The sequence below is a fragment of the Serinus canaria genome, chromosome 3 (assembly GCF_022539315.1).
Source record: "Serinus canaria isolate serCan28SL12 chromosome 3, serCan2020, whole genome shotgun sequence".
NCBI lineage: Eukaryota > Metazoa > Chordata > Aves > Passeriformes > Fringillidae > Serinus > Serinus canaria.
The window spans coordinates 84,925,370-84,947,819 of NC_066316.1; the positions used below are offsets into that span (position 1 = coordinate 84,925,370).

A 22,450-nucleotide genomic window follows, 5' to 3' on the forward strand; every position below is an offset into this window, starting at 1 on the left:
GTGATTGCTCACAGAAAAATAATAGAAAGATTAATAAATTCATCTGGATATAAATTTAATAGAAAGATTAATAAATTCATCTGGATATAATGTCAAAAATACTTAGCAAAAAACATGACTGGATTCTCAGATCACTGAAAAGTAACTGCATCACTGTGCAAAACAAGATCGATTCAAGCTGCTTGCCCACAGATCTGTAACATGTTCACAGTTTCTTACAGCCATAAAAATTGCTGATACTTCTAACAAAAACTAAAATTCCATGAATGTGAGACAAATGATACAGGAAAACACATGATGTATAGAACCAGGTGTCAAATGTGTAGAAAGATATCAAGTGTGCTGTTAGAGTAAAAATTTCACCTGTCACTGTCACCCTCTTTGAAAGTCGAAACATTATTTTTAACTACAAAATATTTCTGAACTAAGGAGGGCTTATTATTAATTAAATTTTATTTGGTTGATACAAACCTCATATGAGACTGAAGGGATATATAAATAATATTATGAAATCATAGGCATTAGAATATTGCAATATAAAACAATTTTTTTGCTTTGATTTCAAAAGAAAACCATTTTAATTATTTTCAAACATATCTTCAAACAAAGGAAAAAAGCAAAAGAAAGCATACTACCTTTTGATTTAACAGCATAGATAGTAGGTTCCCCATATCCATGTGCTCAGACATTTTTGTGAATTGGTTATATGTATCTGGCACATTGTCTTTCTTTACTTCATTTGCTCATATTGGAAGCGCATCAATGTTGCATTTTGACTTCAGGGTTCTGTGCCTGCTTGATCTAGTCACTAATTAATTGTATTTTCCTCTCATACACACTTCTACATCCCATAATAGCCAAACAAAGTTGTGTATTTAAAAAAATATTATATGCCCGATTGCTATTTGGAAAATCCTATACATATCAGAGTACACAGGCACACGACTACACAGATATACATGCACAAAGAAATCTCCACAGGGTTTAATGGAGGGGGTTTTTTATAATTTATTCCAAACTGCTCTGAAATTCTGTATTTTCAAGGGATGCACTGAATATTCCCTAAAAATCTAAAACAGCTATACAATATTTTAAAAATATTTTTTAAAAGAATAATGGAAATATGAAATATTTACCCTTTTGAAAGAAATGTGCAAAATTTTCAAAAGGGTGTTAATTACGTGGACTGTGAATTACTGAGGAACAATGACTCAAAAACTAATTGGTTCACACAGCTGGTGTGATAATGTTACTTTAGCTTTTTTTTACCCTGCCACAATCATTTCAACAAAAGACCTATCTTAAATGGATTTTTTGCACAGGTCCCAGAGCTTTGGTGGGGCAAGTATTTACTTCAGAATTATGATCTGATTCAGTTGTAGGTGCTATTGACTATCACATTGTGTTGAATCAATGTCCTACTTACTATAGCTTTGCACAAACGGTTAGATCTTTTAATTTCAAATCCACTGTAACTCAGGATACAGAAAACTGTCCCATTAGAAAAGATGGCTTAAAAGAATTAAAAACCAATGCTATATGCATTGCAAAGAAGAGGATCCCACTGGAAAACAAGTTAATACAATGCAAATATAAATTTTGCTTCTGTGTTGGATCTACCACAATTAGGTTTTTCTGACAGTCTGTAAAAGTATAGCAAATGTTTATAGCAAAGTATAGCAAATTCTGTTATTTTGGCAGGCATAGTCAATAAAAAATGGTGTTCCTTGAATGGGTCCTATCTCTAACACCTTAATCCCGTCCCAACAATATCTGTGAATCTCCTGGGCCTTTCGCCACTCTTGCTCCAACATATTGTCAAATAAATAGCCATCATTTCCAAAGCACTGCAGGGTTTTCAAGTTAAATTTCAAAGCTCAGCAGGATTTCATGCTACACAGCCCCCATCATAATCTGGGGGTATTGTGCAACTTAGAAGGCACTGTATGGAAAATCTGCCCCTAAATGAGAGCTGGGAGGGAATAAATGCCATATTTGGAATTAGAGAAACCAAGGGAACAGCACCTATTCTATTGCTCCTTGACAAGCAGCAAGAAGAAATGAAGAAGGATATATTTGCTAGTGTATTCAAGCTACTTTGTACTGAACTCTTGAAACAAAGAAATTCTAAACTAACTGCTTAACTCGGCAGCAGAGGTTTTATGGCCTGTTTGCATTTTGAAAGGAATGCAAAGGAGTTGAGTAAGACTTCAGGACTGATTTTCACCATTTTTCACTTTACTTAGTGATTCATACCGATGTGTGCTGAGTGTGATGGTTTTCAAGTAGTTCTGCTGTTACACTTTTCACATTTTGCAAGGCTTTACTGGCTGCAGGTATAAGTTAACATCCAGTCCTGTTCAATATTCTTCAACCAGCCCATAGTTTAACATTGATTTTAAAAGGTAGACAGAGAAACATGGAAGTGACATCATGTTCTGAGCATCAATCTAATGTTTTCAATCTCTGATAACACAAAGATTAAAAAAAGGTCCAAGATCAGCCCGGAAAGTGTGTGTTTAATAAACAAGCTCTTTCTTTATTTACTGAGTAAAGTTTTGTCCCTTTAAAAAGTTTCATTCTGTTAACAAGTTATAAAAAAACCCACAATTTTGTAAAAGTAGATTTGATTTTTAGAAGGTAGTATTGGCCATAAATTAAGTGCAGAATACCTGGCCTACTTTAGAACATAACAGAGTACAGCAAGGGAGACAGTGGTGGTCAGCTTCCGAAAGAAATAAATGCTACAGTGTGATTTCCCATAATAGCATAAAGCAGCACAGGAACAGAACAGTCACATGCTAGAATGGATGGTTTTCTGAAGGGACTTCAGAACAGACTCTTATATCATTAGGTTATTTTGTACCTGTGCATGAGGCAGTTTCTCAGTCCTGCTCTGTGCCACGGGGCTGCAAGAGTGTCAGTGATGCATTAGATTGCTGTCTGGCTTAGGACATAATCCCTAGCCAGGGCTACTTAATTTTGAGTGGAAGCCTCCTCAACAGATTCCACAGTATGCAAAATCATCTACATGTGCCATCATTGCACACTACAATTCTATATTAAGTATAAATAGTGATATAATGTCTGCTCCCCAAAGCCTTCTAAACTATAGCTCAATAACAGAAAGAAGAATGAAACATTCCTCGTGAGAAGAACTGCAGTGGAGAACTCCTTGCACACAATATATGTCCCACTGGCACATCAAAAGAGTCTTACTGAGCTATCACATCTCATAACCACACATTTTTTCTCATTTTTCTATCTGTGAGGCAGAACTACTGCATTCTGTTTTTATAACCAAGCTTGAAATGTTCCACTTATCCTCACTGAGAAAGGGAATTTGATAATTTGATAGCAAAGACAGAAGAGGATAGCCATTACTCCATAGAGATTATCTATTGAGAAGATTGACAGTTGAGTGAAAAATTGGACAAGAAATGTAGAGGGACAAAGTGAAAGAAGATCTCTGCCTCTTAACTTGGAAAATTTAAGAGAGGCAGAAAAAGGGGGTGGAAATAGAACAGAGAAGGAACTTTCCTTCTAACATATAAATCCTTAAGGATGTTGCTTCTGTCAGTGTCCAGGTTGGAGCATCCAACAGTCCAGGAATGTGATGAGCTCCTCTATAATAAATTATCTAGAAACAAAACATGCTCAGTTGGCCAGAGCCATTAAGACTTGAATAATGTAGTTCAATGCTGCTTCTCTTTCTTAGGAATTTCAGTTCCTTGCTACCATCAGAAAAATTTTCTCTAGTGAAATACAAATGCTGAAAAAAACCTATATGATCAGAAGGTAAAGCTGGTACCCTGCAAACTGTCGTTCTATTTGAAAATGGAGAAACCCTGTGTAGATCTCCATGAATTCCCAAATATTGGCTGTGATCATAATGTTGGATGACAAAGAACTGGCATGAAACAACAGAATGGATAAGAAAAGCCAGACCAAAAGCATAAGATCACAAATCAAAAAGCAAGACAAGCAATTAATGAAGAAAGAAGATAAAAGAACTGAAGGGAAAAAAAGAAAAAGAAATCACAACTGATGAAATCTGTCTTTGCAATAATATTTTTTCTTTCTTAGTCTTTAATTTGAAAACAGATTATTTTTTCCACATGCAGGTCTGAAAGAGAAATCTCCAGTCACTATGAACACTCCTTGCAAGAAGTTAGTAAGAATGGAAAATGCAACCTGTAAAACTAGGACCATGTTCCAGAGTAGGGGCAGTGTAAAGTGGTGCTTGGCTCCTACCAAGACAGTCTGGCTGAAAAATTCTCTCTTCTTTCTGACAGCCAGTGAAAGACATACACTTGCTCCTGCCCAATAATCATAAAATCATAGAATTGGTACAGTTGGACCTCTGAGATTATCAAGTCCAATTGTCCATTTAGCAGCACCACCATGCTCATCAGTTACCTACATTTTTCACACTAGGAAACGAACTAACTAGGAAATAAAATAATTTTACTGTGACTCCCTTCTCATCAGAATCAGAAGTACCACAGTTCTGTATTCACAAGAAGGATTTTTTTCTTGGAGAGGAGAGGAATGGGTGGCTGTCTTGTCTACAGAGCATGTTGGTCAGCTCTTCTCTACTCACTATGGCCTGGAAGGCACTGCATACATCTAAAGACACAGTAACCGTATTGCTAGTAACACTTTATCTTAGTTTCTAGTATTTTTCTTCCTAATTAGAAGTCATTAGCATATATAAACACTCTTTTTCTGAAATGCTTTGAGCTCTGTTCCAATTTAGATTCTGTTATTTTGAAAGGTAAATAACCATAAAAATATTAAGCAAAATGCAACATGTCCCGTAAAGCTCAAAGAAACATAGATATTTACTATAGAGCTTCAGATGGAAAGCAAATGCTTCTGTATTGTTTTGAGTGTGTGTGACTTCAAATTGTTCCTAAGTAGCAAAATTATCATTGACTCAGCCCAGGCATTTTATTATATACAAATTATGTCTTATTAAAGAATGCATTAGTAGCCTTTTAAAGGAAATATAATCTATTCATTTATTTTAAGTCATTAACCGCATGGCTAACCACATGATTAACCCCTGGCTCTATGTCTCACTGAGTCTTGTATTAAAAATTTCATGTATATGGGATGCAAACAGTTCCCATCTAAAACAATATGTACTAACAGACTATCTGCAGAAAAAAAATAGTGCCTCAGCAGGAGGAGATGTATTTTTATCTGGCACAGAGCTATCCATGTGGAATGCACTAAAATCAGAGAACATCTAAGAGCAGGGAGTATCTTAGGGAAAGTAAGAAACGCACTCAACTAGTGAACACACATGTGGCCTTCTAATTTGTCATTCCTAACTTTCTACTTGTAAATCCCTAAAAAGGTGTTTTCTGTGAGATTCCACGCTGGAGCAACAGACAAACCCTAAGAAGAGTCCATGAACACGGTGGGCTCCTTTGTAAGAAATGCCCAGCTGGCAAGAGCCATTAGAGATTTGAGTACCATAGTTGGATGCTGCCTCTCTTTCTTATGAGTTCCTGTGCCTTATTGTCATCACAAAATAGTTCAATAGTGAAATTGAAATGCTGAAAAATCCTAAAGATGGCATGCTGTAAGCTGTCTTCTTTATTTGAAAGTGGAAACGACCTCTGTAGAAGTCCCTGAATTACAAAATGTTGGCTTTTATCACCATACTGTCATTTGCAAGCATAAGTTTATAGAGTTGAAGGTGTGACCTTTCTTCTCTCCTATGTATTTCACTGGTATATCAGCTTTTGAGGCCTAAATATTTAACCACTCTAATCTGCTCTACATGTGGAGTGCTCAGTGGGTGACACTTCCAGACCAGTTGGAAGCCTCTGCTAAAGCAAAAAAAAAAAAAAAAAATTCTTTGGTTCCACCCATGTGTGACTGTAATCAATAAGAGCAGAGTTTTTCCCCTTCCCAGCACTACTGCTTCTAGTACAGCTTTTCCCTGTAGGTGACCCTACCCTCACCGCTGGGTGGAAAAGGAGCATCTTTTTTGCACCATTTTATCTGCCAGAGTTTCACATCCTGCCTTCTTCATAACATCCACTGTTTCAGTGTATCAATCAACATTTCTGCAGTCAAAATCCTCATTGATGGAGAGAAAACAGTCTTAGAATAACTGAACTCTGTTTCTAAAGGAGAGCTGGCAGATCTCAATGTGCTGACATTGAGAAAAGAGTACAAGGCTGATGATGCATTTACTCAAGCTTTTTCCTATGGGAGGGGCAAATATAAAATAATTTGAGGTTCTGACCAGAGGGAAAAATAAAATAAAAATGTTTATATCTATTAATAAATCAAATGGAAAATTTTTTGATGTTGGAAATACTCTCAGAGCCTTAATGATAGGTTTATTTTTATCAACAACAATAATAATTAATAATTAATGCTTTATGTCTCTCAGATCCATCTTGGCAACTAAAATTAGCAAGTATAAAATGGTAAATTTTAGATTATATTCTTAGCAGGGATGTCTCCTACAAAATCTTGCAGACTATATCCATGTCTATCACATTCTGGATGACATGATATAGCCAAATTACCTCTGGAAAGTTTATTTGTATTCTCTCTGGTCCTCTGCAGGGAATTCCTTTACTGATGCTCTGTGACCTGCACAGATCAGATAACTCTGCCTGCAGAGCCAACTAAAATCAGTGCCATCCTCTGAACATGAAGCAGCATCTCTGAACCAGCTGGTACATACAGGTTTAGAGCAGTCTGGCTAATGTTTTATTATAGATCTATTCTCATATTTTAAAAGCTACAGAAAACAAAAGCCTCTCACAGACCATGGTGAGAGAACCAGACTGCCACAGGAGACTATTGTACATCTGAGCCTAACAAGAAGTTTGGAGAAGAAGGAAGCTAGGGACTGCACTGGAGGGCTACTTGTTTTGTGCATTCATAATCATCCATTCCTTATTCCCTAGGTTTCAACACCATTTACACAAATTCCTTCCAGAAGTTTAAGCTTTTGTAGCACACTATCAGATTTCTGCCCATCAGTTTCTAAGGGAGACAACTGAATCCAAGTGCCCTAAACCAGTTTTCTAGATGACACATGATGACAGGTTTAAATATAGAGAACAGAAGGACCATGAGCTGAGATTAGAAAAGCCCATCTGAGTTATTATTATTTAACTCTAGGAGAGTGTCACTGACAGATACCAAGGTCTAGTTGCACTGAGTGTAGCATACACATACTTTGAATGGCAATTCTGCAAAGTGCTCCTTTGCCAAAAAAAAAAAAAAATCTGGATTTGTTTCTTTGGCTCTGCTTTGCTCGTCATACCTAACCACTGAAATACTGAAATTTCACTGAACTGAGATCTCCAGAGGCTCCAACTCAAAATGAAGTCATCATGGCATAACGAGTGTCATATGCGCTGTATCAATAACTTGTGTGCATGCTCCTAGCCATGGCAACTGCAAGGCAACACAATTTGGCTTAGTTCTGATTCATTCCAGGCTTTGCATTTGCTACTGGAAAAATGTGTGCACTTGGATTAATGCCACAACTCAAAGTTTTGAACAATTCCTATTTGCAATCAGCAGGAAATTTCCTACAGTTAAAAAGATATGTTTGATTGTTTAATGCCTAATGTTTAACAAGGACAGATACATTCTTAAGGTATTCATGGACTATGATTGAGTCTTCTCATTAAAGTGTAAAAACCTCTCTAGAATATGTTTCTACTGTAGTTAGGTATTACTGCTGAATCTTCTTTCCAAAAGGAAGAATCCTTTAGAAGTGAATGGAAGCAAACCATCAGGTATAAGTCTTGTGTATTTTTTTCTGCAGTTTTTTTTAGCAGCTGCAGTTTCTGAATGACTACAAGAGTCAAACTGAGTCTAACAACCATTTTTGTCCATCATTAATGCTGTCTTGATACCAAGGTCTAACCCTTATTCCTAGCAAAACCATTTTTCTTCCAATGTAGTACAATGCAATGCCTTGCTGGATCATTCAGTTCAGTAAAATGTTATTACTATTCTGTATTTACTGTAAAAGATAAGCAGTGTCAAAATTAAGGTTTTATAGCAATAATTAAATTGCTAACACTCAAGCATGAATTCTTATTGATTTGACATAAGAGGATATACAGTAAAAGACAGTGACTTAAAAGCCCTCTTAAATATAAGAAGTGTAATATCTAAATGCAAATAGCAATAGCTTTACAATTAATCCCATCTTTTTAAACGTTGAGTTTCAATACCTGCACATTCTGACACATGAGGTTTTGTTGTCCTGTATGGCTCAGCTAAGCTTGTTAAGGAAGCCATTCTCTTTCTAATCTTTCACCTAACTTTAAGTGGTATTAGAAGAATAATACATCCATTTAGATTTCTAGCTTAAAGAAATTATTTAGCAAATATGTGATAGGTTGCAAATGAAATTTTTCATGAAATGGAAAGCAAAGAGCACAAATTATATGCCATGCCACTAATTAGAGACAGATATGTAATCACTTACTAATGGAACAACATTTTGTGCCAAACTTATTCATACTTCCTTCCAACTGCTGGACTCTTTGTGCCAGATATATTTCCATTTTCTTCAGGAGAGATAGATACTAACATGTTTTCCATCCTGTTTTTAAACCCAGAAGTCCTAGTGCATACTGAACTTTCTTGACATTACAGGAATTCTATCAGTTTTAACAGCTTGAGGCCTTTTTATTACAAACATGTACACTTCCCTGCAGGGTTCTGGAAATCTCACAATTACATTCATTAAAAATGTCCATGATTATAGCCACATGCATGTTTTGTAGATTTACCTTTACAGTTTCCTTTCAACAATTACTCTGAGCATAACTTTCTATTAAATTCCACAAAATACATACTTATTCATCCAAAATGTCAGTTTGATATGAATTTTGACAAAATCATTAGAAGAGAAAAATACCAGAGCACATTTACTGTCAAATTTGTCAGTACCAGGCTTAATGTCTATGGTATGACTCACTGAGATTCAACAAAATAAGCATGTACGTCCATGAAAACAAGTATAAAAAGGTCATGTTTCAGCAGCAGTCTAAAATTAGAAGCATTACATGCCTTTTACATTAGCATCAAGAGGATCTCTAGGTCCATAATTTTGGCTTCCTGGTCATACCTAGTAGTCCATTTATTTAACAAGCTGAGCATCCCTCTCATGACAAAACCCTACTGTAATTCAGAGAGTCTACCAGCGCTGGTATTTCTCATGTCATAAATATGCTCAGATCACACTTGCTTAATGCTGACTTCATTGACTTGGGCACACAGTGACCACCATTTCTTTCTCAGAAAGAAAAAGCAGGAAAGATCAGAATTTGTGTGATCACCCTTGTCTTTCCATCTTATTGTTAGCCTCAGTCTAGAACAGAGATTTGCATACTGCTTGTCCCACTTCCCATGAAATTTCACATAACATCACCTTAAAGAAAAGATAGAAAGCGGAAGTGAGAATAAAACTTGGATCAGACCAGTCAGAGAATCAGATCAATCCAATAGATTTTTTCTGATAAAATGCTCTCATTGATGTGATTGCAAGATATGAAGCCTAAAAACTGTGACCTAGGAAAATAAAAAGAAAAAAAATGCAAAACTGTACAAATGAACTTCATAGTGCATTCAAGGTTAAAGCATACCATATGTTCCTATAAATATGCAGGCCCAACAGGGAGTTGTATGTATAAATAAAAATCAGTACAAGAGGTGGACAATCTTTTGCAAATTTACCCTATTATTTGTTAAATGATAATCCTTTAAAAGTGACTTTGTTTTCTATCGTTTCATTCTGCTATACAGAAAGAAGGATGATGTAATAATTACTGTTGTAGGGTGGAAGATTTATGTTGCATTTATCTTAGAGCTGCGATTTTTGGTGTATTATTTTACCAGGTATCAATTAAAAAAAATCTTACTGTTTTTCTGTATCTGTTTAGGTTTACGTGACAAAGGCTTTCTATGCCTAGATTTTTAGAAAGGGTAATTCACATATGAATATCCATTCGAAGTTCAACTTTTGTATTACAATGAAAATTACCAAGTAACTTGGTTTTGATGTTGCTGTTGTTATCATACTTTATTAAACCCTTTAGTCTTGTGATGCGAATTGCCATGGTAACTCCATTATTAAAAAATTTTTTACTATTGCTTAAAATTGTTTATTGTTTCCTCTTTCTTAAAAGTAAGATCATGTAAGTGAAAGACATGAACATTTAACTGCTTGTAGATTGTTCTATTTCTTATTGACTACCTTTCTATTTCTATTGAAATTCAAAAAATAGGCAAAAGAGAAGTGTGAAAAAGGTGTGAAGACCAAAAATAGCTGCTTGAGTCATCAACAGATTGTCTGAAATAATTCAGAAAGGTGTTTGTTAGAGAATGAGCTATTTCCCTTAGAGCTGTGGGGGTGAATTCTAGAATAGAAAAAACTACTCTAAACAGGTTGTAAAGATCAAGGAGGAAAAACCACACAATTCTGGAAAGAGTAGCAGCAGATAGTTACCTCCGGAAAGTCTTAGCTAGCAGCATGTCAGAGCAACCTGTCAGTGTCTACAGAATGGCCATTGACAAGATGAAGCCAGGTTCTTCACAGAGAGGTATAGTGGGATGACAATGGGCATAAAGAAACAAGAGGAGGTGCATGCCAGAGGTTTGGAAACACATTTTGACTGTGAGGACAGTCAAGCTGTGGATCAAACTTCCCAATGAAGATGTGATGTTACCATGCCTGGAGGTTTTCAAGACTTTACTGTTATATAAAGTCCTGAGCAACCTGTTTTACCCTAACAGCTGCCTTGAGAAAGAAGTTGGATACATTTTCCAACCTTAAAAATTCTGGGATTCTAAAATAGTTCTAAGAGCTTTTTAAAAGGTTCTGGGGATAGGAGACAGAGAACACATGCTCCTAAAATCTAACCAATTTCTTCCCTGTAACCTGCTTACAATCAAAATGTCTGTTTTGTTTAGATATAGCAAAGTGAATGATGAAGTTGATGTATTTTGAGAAACAGTCTGACAGGCACTTTTGAGAAGAATGTTACCTTCTCCTCCGAGGCAGGTAACAGTAACATGAATGACAATGTGCAGTGATCTTGGGTAAGAAAGATCTGCTCCCAAAGGTTCTCTTGAGAATCTAAAAGCAGGTAGTTAATTCAGCTGATGTTAACAGGTTTTGTCAGAATTTGGCATGGTAAAACAGCATTGCTTAAACAGACCTACTCCTGTAATAGTTATCCAGCTAAATTGGCTTTTCTCCCTTTGGCTGTTTCGGAGTTTCGAAACACAGCAAACAGATGTGTGTGGTGCAGTGCACTCTGACTCCTGACCTATTGATTGGTGTGTTTCTGGGATAGATGACCCCTACCAGAGACCCACTGGATCAGCTGTTCAAAAAGCTGGTACAAGCACAAAAATAGATGATAATCAGCAGACTAGCTGTTAATTTGGAAGTCAGATACTGATAAAAATGGAAGGATATATTTTCCCAGGCTTCAGCTTCTTAAATGGAGGGTATTCCCTTGAAGTTCTACAGAAAGGCTTGAAATATGGAGTGCTACTGCTTGACATACTGTATTCCCTACTTCCTCATTGATTTTCTAAAACAACCTTAATGCTGTGTTAGCATCATTTCTCTGTTCATTCCATCTGCTCTGAGGTCTCCCCCGCTGTTTCCTAGGAGATATATTGCCACGATGCCTGCATCTGTAAGTCAGTGGCAGATATGGGGCAAGAGCCACGTGGCTAAAGGCAGCATTAGTATCACCTGAACATTTGCAGGTTTCTCAGGGGATCCCACCACCCACTGTTTCTCAAAACCTGAGGGAGCTCTAGTTTTGTAGTCAGCTACTTCAGAGCACTATGGGAATCGGATGCTTGGTTTCTCAGCTTCTTTCCACTTCTACTTGTTTCTTTCAACATAACACCTCTATTAAAAAAATACTAAAAGTGGGTTATTTTTGTCCAGTCGGTCTATTTAGTGAACATTCTAATCTTATTATCTACACATTTTCATGGGGTTTTTCTTGTTTACAATGTCAGACTAGTGACAGCTTATGTTACATGATCAGGACAGGCCTTTTTCATATCCTTTAAGGTATGGTCTAAGAGAAGAACTTCAAAATACAATAGTAAGCATAATAAACTGGATATTGCAATTAAACATAAATGACACAGAATATCAGGGTTACTAAATCTCACATTAACATCTTCCCTGTTTATTCCATACTAGGCACACAGAAATCTGACCATGGATAAAAAAATGCACTGAGTCCTACAGCATTTGAAAAGTATGTTTTAAAAATATTTAAAAATATTACACCTTTTCATAAGTGACCCAAACATCAGCAATGAACCCTTAATTATGACCATTATCAAATTATATAGAAAATAATTGACTTTTTCTCATACGTATAAGGAATTCTATTGTTTTTTTTCAAAATGTATTTAGCTTGGTTTACTTCACAGGTAAAATAAATATAGAGGAATTGTTTATATCAAAAAGCAAATGTGTTTTTGTTTAGGCAAAGCTGTGAACAGTGAACAAACCAAGATATTTTCTGAAAGTATACAAAAGGTAAGAGAATTTATGAAAAAAATCCACATAATACTAATCCATAACTTATGGGGGTAGAGAATCTATTCATTAAATGAGATCAGAAGCCTAGTAAAAGTTTATAGCCTAAATGTTAAAGGCCCACATATAGAAGAAATACAGCCATTTTTCTAGATGGCAAGAAGAACATTAGGAAACATAAGATAGCAAGAGTTATGATACAGTGAAAGCTACAAATCACTGATAGATATTTCCTAAAAATACCTGTCAGTCTATTCAAAGCAAATATTTTTACTTTGAAGTAAGTGTAATCTATAAAGCAATGCTTTTGTAGATGTTAGGGACATCTCTCAGGTTTTGTGAAATAACAGATATTTAACAGAGCAATTGGGTTATAAATGAGAAGTTTTATCATTCCTTAATTCAGGAGACTTAATTTCAGAGTTAGAACTAAATTCAGTTGTTAAAGTGTAGCAATTCCATGTTGTCAAGTTTAAATATGATTATGTGACTAACATTTAACAGTGGAAAGAAAGTGAGACAGAGAGATATATTAAAGTAAATTAATATGCCTCTCATGCACAGTATAACACCAACTATATTTAAACAAGATACATAATTAATTTCATAATATTTTTGTAATTTCAGCCTTCAGTGACCTGTATTTCAAAACAGGATCTGACAGAACAAAAGTATTTTACACAGTCTGAAACATTAAGAAAGCTTTGAATAAAGTTCTGTTTTCAAAGGTTTAGGGAAACATAATGAAAAAATCAGAACGTTTCTCAGCTGTGCCCTTCAACAAAATGCAAAACATGTTTTGCAAAGAAGGAACAAAGGGGCAAAGCTTTTCTGTCCACAAAAGGCGTTTTGCTATCCCAAGCCGAACCTTACAAGGGAAACCCTACTCCCCTCCATGACTTCCCTAATGAACTGCTGTAAAACAAGCTGAAATCACCCATGACCTCGACCTCTGTTCTACTCTTGGTATCCTCAGGTTACTTAAAATGGACCAAAAAAAAAATCACTTTTAAACAGGTAATATGTGAAATGGAAAATCTTTTGGAGTTTGAAAGAATATAAATCCCTTGTACATGTCCTCAGTAAATATTTTGTCAATTTCTGACCATGGGAGGTGATCTATTACACTGAAAAAAAGAATAGAACATAGTTGAACCAAAGAGAAAGCAATTTTTAAACTCACTTAGCTTTCATTAAAAGAAAATTTTGCAAAAATATTGACGATATACTCAGCTTTCAAAAAGCAGAGATAAACCTAACATTCTAGAATATCTATGATTTTTTTAAAACCAGAAAAAAAACCCAAAAAACCTGTGCTTATCTAAACCAAGACACTCAGTGTTTTTTTCTATGTCATAGATGTCAATGGGTGTAATTAAAACAAGCCACAGAAATTCCTTGGAGATTGAATAGCACTGAAGTAAATAAAAGTAGTTTGTGAAGTGCTTAATACAGATAAAGAAAACCACAAACTGCTAACAAATCAACAATATGCTGTTTGCTATAATACATCTTTGGTATGCTTAATTTACATTCTGTTCAACTTTAAACTGGAATTCAGCTTTGATGACATTTACGAGGACCTACTCATAAAGGAAATATACACAAATAAAGAACTACAGACAATTTAAATTCAGAGCAAAAGTAAAGCACAGAAAAAAGGGATATGCTTCAGCACTGTGAATATTAACAGCAGTATGTGAATGTTAACTAGCTGCCCCAATAATATAAGAATAGTGTAAACAGAAGAATGCGAATGGAACACAGTAAACAAACTCAAACTTGGCATTTTATGTTTCTCAAATGTTCTCCAATACATTAAGAAAAAAGAGAAGAGCTCCTCTTGTTGCCATAAAATACTACTTCAGCATTTATTCATCAAACAGTTTTTGCTGACTTGGATATTATATTGTCTTAATAAAATATTCCCAAGTTCTCTCACAAAATTTTCAAACACTAAAAACTCATATGGTTTCACTTCCAGTAAATAATAAAATCTCAGAAACAAATCTAGGATATTTTTAATCTTAAATCACAGGTCAGGACCTGATTCCCTTTCTAAAGTTTTCATGTACGGACTTAATTTTCCAGCTCAGCAAAATAAAAAATAATTTTTCCTACAGTTGCCAGTACTGCAATTTAGATGTATGCACTAAAAATCAAACACTTCTTGGGATCATATACGATCTTGAAAATGAAAAAAAATCAGAACTTGAATTCAAATACCTCTCATGCCTATACACATCCTTACTTACAAACAAAGTAAAGTCATACCCAGATATGATTGTTTTTATTTGAAAAAATCTTCACTAAACAGTGGTGTTAGCTGGCCATTTTTGTTGATGGTGCATTCACAGGCCAGCCTCTTGGAGTAACAATATATTCATGTATCAGTCAACATTGTGATAAAAATAGTTTTGGTTTGTAATAAGGGATGTCTTGCTAGATATAACAGATGTATTTTGCCTTTGATCCATTAGAAGTGCTCCCTGGCTAGAAATTCCTGGTTGGTAGATATATCAAAAGCAAGATGTGGGCTCAAAAAGAAGACAAATGTAGCAAGAAGTGTTATTTTACAGTAATTTTTCAGACTGCATATTAAAAATATAAGCCTCGTGATGTGTTTTTTTCTGTCAATTACTTCTTTTGATATCTGATTTTTGGATGTTGGTCTCAGAAATATCTCAGTGTAATATCTCTGTTTGAGAAGTTCAGGAAGCAGAAGTGAGGGAGCTCAAAGAGATTAAGATTAATAGAAAGCAACTGGATTAAGGGTGTGTTTTAGTTCAGAGCTCCCTGAGTCAAGTATCAGAGGAAGGCTGCCAGCATACCTAGGAAATGTGCTCTCCAACACAGTTGCTCTGATGCCCTCAAACTCTGATTCCACAGTGGCAATGTACACAGGAACTCGCATCTACTGAACCATATCTATTCTTGAAATGCATAATAAAATAGAATATATGACTACGTATGAAATTCCAGGGAGGATTAATTCTGTACTCTGGTATACTGAAGCTGTTAGTGCATTGCTTTTCCCCCCCTGAAAAAAATCTGTGAAAGTTACATGTCTTTCTTCTTGAAATCCATATTTTGTTTATTTGTACCTCTACACACTTTCAAAACTTTAAAAGCATATTAATATCTTGACTTCAATAATTTTGTTATCATATGTGCTGAAAACGACTATGCTTGGTTTGGATTTGTTTTACAAAGTACAGCTATGTGACTTGCATTGAATTTATGAGAATTCTGGCAACTAAACTGTTAATCACTTATTTGCACAGAAGTAATGATTAATTAATGGTGTGTTGTAGAAACATCAGTTCCTATAGCAGATGATGAACATTATTTCATTTGATATTAGAAAAATTAAGATGAGCAGTGCATTAAGTAGTTTAACATGGTAGGAAAAAAAACTACTTTACAAGCATTTGCTTTCTCCAAAACTTCACAGCATTCTATCACATATTGCCCAGTTAACCAGCTACATCCTATTTTCTATTCCAAGCAATCCTGTAGTTATGGTTGATTTCAAGCAACCACTTATTGACACTTGTTAAAGCTGCCTAGCATCACCAGGCAGTGGGTGATTCCTCAAAACACTGGCAAGCCTGCTGTTCTACAGGAGAGGCACAAATGACAATGATGTTCAGAGAACAGATTATTAATAATCAGCAATACATCACTAAGTAAGCCATGTAGGGTTATTACTTTCTTATAGCTACATCAGTCAGAGATCTAACTGTTCTATGGCTTGTTATGATGTCTGTTTCTGCACATTTTCAAGAATCGTACTCCAACTTCTAAGCAATTTCTACTTGCCTTTTGAGTACCAGTGTGTTAATAAAAAGACAAAAACACTGTAGCGCAATCCTATTACAACTATTATAATGAACCAGAATTTGTGCTTTTGATGTTGAGCCTTTGAACTCTTTTGCTTTGAAATTTAGTTATAAAACACACAAGTCTACCACAGAGAACACAGCTTATCTAGAGGGAACAATACCAAAAGGGATTTTTGGAAGGGAAATAAAGACTATGCAAGATGGTAAATATTTTCCCTTGTCTCTTAATATTTTACCAAAACCACCAAGTCCTATGAGTACAGGACTAAATGGACGTAATTATTTTAAGATAAAAACAAATAAAACAACGATATTAATCTTTAAGGGAAAATTTAATACAATCCATCTCATACCTTGTTATGTGTCTGAGTTTGTCCAACAAGGATAAGGATATTTGATGAGATAATCGACAGGCAGAAATTTATTAGAATTATGGACCTCTCAGATCTGATGTACCTGTTAAAAAAAGGAAAAACAAAAAAGAGAGAGCACAAATTTTATAAAAGGAAAACAACTACTAAGTCACACAAGCTTTGATTTATTTCTTGCATTAAATATTGGAGATATTGGAGATACTGTGAGAGGTGTTCCCTTTAATGTGCTCAGAAAGAGTATTAGAGAGCTATAACAATACAAACATGAAAACTGATATTTTGATAGATATTGCAGAATTTCCTCTTAGCATCTTGATGCATTTTAAAAATAATCTGCCAATGATTCTTTTGAAAACTGCTGGCAACATGGTTCTAACACCATACTGACAATAATGGGCTTACATGCATTCATGTCAGGAACTTCTTATGATCTCTGCTTGTCCCTGGGAATATCCACAGCTGGCACAGACCACTCATAATTACTAACTTCAGCAAAAATATGGTGATTGATATAAACAGAAGATTTGATCCACAATGCATAAATAAGATGCAGGTTGGTGGATGATACTATGGCAGTGAATTTTGAAAGACATTATTTGAACAAGGATAACATTAATCTTGATGTACCAGTAGTACTGTAATATACTCATAAGACTGAATGCCAAAAAATATCCAAATGTGTACAGAAAGATTAAATTATAGCAGTGAATATCACAGTCACCCATGCAAACTTACTTATTTTACAAATTTGTTTAAAATGAAATAGTCAAAAAGCCTTATCACATATTTGATTTCAAGATGCATGTGTTCTCATTTTTCTGTATACAGCCTTTCTATATGCTACAGGACAAAAAGAGAATGATTATGGTTACAATGGAAGTATCTTTCTGACCTGATTTTTAGAGCTGTTAACAGTAAATGCTGACTACTAAAATAAATGAAAGTTAAGGGTGGTCAGTTCCTCTGAAGACCATGCCATATCTTTATATATGACTACTACTATATGCTTCTCACTGGAGTTCAGTTAATATTGCTGTTCCTCCTGGGATGTACACCCATAGCTGACTCTGAGGAAGTAATAAAAAAGGCTGTTGAACCCACAAAAAATGCTGAGCTTTGGACATGAAATTAATTATAGTCCTTCTTGCTTGCATATCAAGAGATAAAGCTTTACATTTTTCTAGTTAGACAGAACAACCCTAATACCACAATCCACATTCTTCCTTAAAATATAGCAACAGTATTAAGGTTAATTCTATGTATTTGCAAACAAATACAAGAAGTCCAGTGACTTTGTTCACACAGAGAGCACACTGCTACTTTCTAACTTGTTAACTATTGATTCACCTGGGCCAATTCCCAACACTGAGTGCCCATACAAAGGATCTTAGTGGTTGAGTAAATACAGAACAAAGCATTGACTTAAGCCATAACACATCACATTTTATCTCCACTTAGAAGTACACAGAATCATAGAATCATAGAATTTCTTGGGTTGGAAGACAACCTAAAATCACCCAGTTACAACCCCCTGCCATGGGCAGGGACACATTCCACTGGACCAGGTTGCTCAAAACCCCATCCAAACTGGCTTTCAACACTTCCAGGGATGGGGCATCCACAACTTCTATGAACAACCTGTTTCAGTACCTCACTACCCTCACAGTGAAGAATTTCTTCCTTGTATCTAATTTAAATAATGGAGTAGACCAGTTACACTGAGCATGACAGTATTTCTATCCAAGTGCTAAATATATTAAGGAGTTCAAAAATAACACTATAATTCTTTAGATGGGAATTATATCCTGAAATACTCTCATTCTTTGTTTTGACAGACAAGAACTGATAATTTTTATAGTCCTTTATCATAACTTATATAACTGGATATTCTTAATAATTATATATATATTTCTAATCCTGAGTCTCTGTGGTACATAAGAGTGATAGAGAAATGGGTGTTAAATTATCAAGCTGCTTCTAAAAGCAAAATTCTATTGGTTGATTTTATATTACTCTAGAATTTATTGTTTCATCCTCTTTTTTCCTATTACTTTCATAAGAATCTATTTTACTTTAAATATTGAAAAAAGTGAAACTAGAATCCATGTTCACTTTCTAAAAGCATTTATTACTTTGCATGACTTTTCATTTTATTTTTCTGCACTAAGACATTATGCTATTTCTCATTACTTCTCAGATTAATTTACTCCATAAGTATTTATTGCACTTTTAAGTCAATATAGTATTTTAATATTGCATACTCAGGACAGAAAAAAATCCATCACTGAGATGTACCATGACACTATTTAAGAGTATTTAATTTTACAGTCTTCATCCAAACTTATAACTGATGTGAACAAACTCAAAATCAGCTGACTGAATCTCCCTAACTGTGCCACTTCAACATTATTTTATTTGTAAGTTTTGTTAAAAAATGTAAATGGGAGAAAAGCAGCTAAAGGTATAGGCCAGAAACCTCACATGAAATCTATCATATATAGGAATCCTGCATTTAGCACTATGAATACCCCACCAAATGAGGAATACCATTCCCACTGAAGTGGAGAAAGAGAAGAGTGGGCTCTACCATCATTAGCAGGCCAAAGCAGTAAAACCAACCAATCTCATCAACAAATGCATCAAAGCATACACTACATTTTCCTCTCTTTTCTTCCTCACTTTCCAAACAATAAATGCTCTTTTTAAACTGCAATTCAAATAAATATAACAATGTATTTCCATTTAGCTTTCTCAACTTATTACATACCTCCATAATGCTGCATAGACAACTGCTAGAGTGATCAAGGCCAAGCAGGAAAGACCACTGCCTACTATTAAGGTCACTGAGGGTGTACCAGATGATTCCATGATCTGTAAGTTACAACAGGCAACCATGAAGAAAAAACATCCTCAGCACTTAAACCAACAAGTCAAATGAAAAAAAAACAAACAAAAAGAGCAAAATTAAAAGCAGACAAACTATCGTCGATTGTTTCAGTAATATTAGTTATGAAGAAGAAATAAATTTAATTCCAAAACTGATCCCTACGTAACTTTGAGATCTGCTCAATACATTCCTCAGAGGCCTCTGAGTTTTAAAATGCCTTGTAATACCTGCCAGATACTCTGAAAAATAAACTAGTAATATTACAGTGTAACAGGAGACTATGATGTTAGCACAAGTTTAAATGACTCTTCAGTTAACATCAATTAACAGATATACTTCTCTTCAGAAGTAGCAATATTTATAATTGTGCATTAAACATACAGCTTGGTTTCACTCTAATATATTGAAGACCGTCCAGTAATTTGTCCCATAATTTGATTCAGGCTTGTTGCAGAATGACCAAACTTTCTGACTTTTAATAACTTTGACTTCAATCCACTGTTCTCACATGCCTAATTTCCTTGGGCCTAGAAGGAATGGCAGAATATCTATGGCAACAGTATCACAACGCCTTCATTTAAAAAAGCTACAAATTTGGAATTATTTCATTTCTACTCTGTGTGTTAATAAAAAATGAAAATAAATTAATGACCTTGAAAACAAACTAGCTTTCCCTGCTCTAAGGGAAACTATTATCCTCAGATATCAGGTCAGTTTTTTCCTCTCTATACATATGTCCTTATATTCTGAAATAGACATGGGTTTTACTAATAAATATGGAAAAAAATTTAGATCTAAAAGTTCTAAAGGATATCATGCCTGGTTTATCTAAATGATTTGAAGCTTCAGGTATGTATTGTAAATTACATTTATCAAGATATCTTTTGCCACCCAAATAGGATACAAGACAGATGTACTTTTAGGCCAGATCTCAGGCAGAAAGTAGTATTTTATTTCAACCACTTTTTTTTCCCAAATAGCTTTACTTTGCTATTTAAAAGAGTCTGTTCATATGCTTCCAAAACCAGGAAAATGAAATCATGCTTTAGCAAGATCACTTTACAAATATTTGCTTTTCAGCTATTTTTACATCCAATAATATTGGGAGTGTCTGCTCATACACTTAATGTCCCCTCTTTCTCGTGAAAACTTGATTATTTTTCTTACATCATATCAACAGACTACATAGAAAATCTGTGCTGAAAATGTCCAATGCAGATCTGCAATCTGTTTAACTACAGTATCTAGGGTTTTCCTACCAAGAGCAATAATAGAGACCTGTTCGTTCCCGTAATCGTTCAATACAAAAGTTTTCTACACATTTGCACCACAATTACAAGGCTTTCTCTAAAAAATTTATAGAGTTCGAGAGCATGCAAATTTCCCAAGGATTTAGTTGTATCACAGAATCTGGAATTCATGTATCTGAGACACTGAAGACACCAGGAGACTAACATTTGACTACCTGCAATATTAAACAATTCCTCAATGCAACGTCTGCAATATACCTGGAGGAAAGCTGGACCAGCTCCCCCCTCCCCCCCGCAGTCCCCCCCGCATTCCCTTTTGCATTAAAACTGGAATTTCCCCCCCCCCCCCCTTTGTTACTTACTATTTCTCTAGGTTGCTGAGCCAAAATGGCGAAGGTAGAGAGACGATCACATAAGCATTTCGTATGGGATGCATCGGTAAGCACAGTTTTACATCCCTGGGTGGACCAGGTTCCCAAAGAGTCGTTCCTGCAAAGGAGAGAGAGAGGAGGGGGTGGGGGAAACGGGGGTAATTACGCCTGTCGGCCGGTTCCGTGAGGAGACAATGCCGCGGGACCGCGAGGAGCGCGCCGCGGAGTTCCCGGACAGCGGCGGGGACTTGTTGTGGGGCAGGGCGGGCGCGGGCGCGGAGCTGTCCGGGCGGCGGTGCTGAGCGGCCGGGCGCTGCTGCGCGGAGCCCCGCCAGCCGCGGCAGCAGCCGCCCCCTGCGCTGCCAGCCACCTCCGAGCCTCACCAGAGCACTGCGAAAAACTCATCGGGGGAAGAGGGGGAGGCTTTGTTTCTCTCTCTCTCTCTCTCTTTTTTTTTTTTTTTTTTTTTTTTTTTTTTTTTTTTTTTTTTTCTTTCTCCTTTTCCTACCGGCTCTGTTTCTGGCCTTTTGTGAGAAATCTGATGTTCTGTAGTTGCGGTGTCTTTTTTGGTCCCTTTCTTTCTCCACTCCCCGCCCCCCCCCCCTTTCGTGTGTGTGGCTAGGTTAAAAGCATGTGGTTCTCAAACGTCTGCCTGGGTTATGCCAGTTGGACCGGGAGATGCCGGATCTTCTGTTCTGACTGCTATTTTTGCTAAGGATTTGTGATTTTTTTTGGTTGTTGTTTTTAGCTAGCAGCCTTAGAAATTTCACCCTGGAAACGGCAGCATCAGATGCCTCCAACTCTTGCCTTAGCTCCAGCAGAGGGGTGGATTTCAGTACAGCAGCACACATCACCAAAGAGACACACGAGTTCGCCCTCCAGACATCACTCAGCCAACTCGCCTTTCCCCGGCTCCCTCCCGCTTCTCGAGTCTTTTTCATGGGGTGGCAGCACCAAGCTAACCCCAAGCCAAAGCAATCGTTTGGTGGCACCTTTCACCAACCACCCCTAAACAAAACATGATGATTAACACAGCCCCCGAATTCAATTAGACATTCAATATGCTAATGCGAGGTCTGAAACCCACCCCAGCAGAACAATAAAAATGGTATCAACCCACGTTTTCTTTGTGCAAGCAAGGAG

The 22,450-nt window shown here is 36.0% G+C and overlaps 1 protein-coding gene and 1 long non-coding RNA gene across 2 annotated transcripts in view; both read right to left on the reverse strand.

Annotated features, from left to right (window-relative positions):
* Window positions 1-22,450, reverse strand: part of LOC127059378 (uncharacterized) — a 768,519-nt gene that overhangs the window by 212,975 nt on the left and 533,094 nt on the right. The gene's annotated exons all lie outside the window — the stretch shown is intronic.
* The window catches only part of ADGRB3 (adhesion G protein-coupled receptor B3), a 446,607-nt gene that overhangs the window by 74,842 nt on the left and 349,315 nt on the right, over window positions 1-22,450 (reverse strand). The window contains exons 17-19 of the mRNA XM_050972295.1: window positions 21,299-21,425; window positions 19,567-19,670; window positions 16,779-16,881 (exon numbers count right to left, since the gene is read on the reverse strand). Coding sequence (XP_050828252.1) covers window positions 16,779-16,881; window positions 19,567-19,670; window positions 21,299-21,425 — 334 coding nt within the window. The remainder of the gene's footprint in view (window positions 1-16,778; window positions 16,882-19,566; window positions 19,671-21,298; window positions 21,426-22,450) is intronic.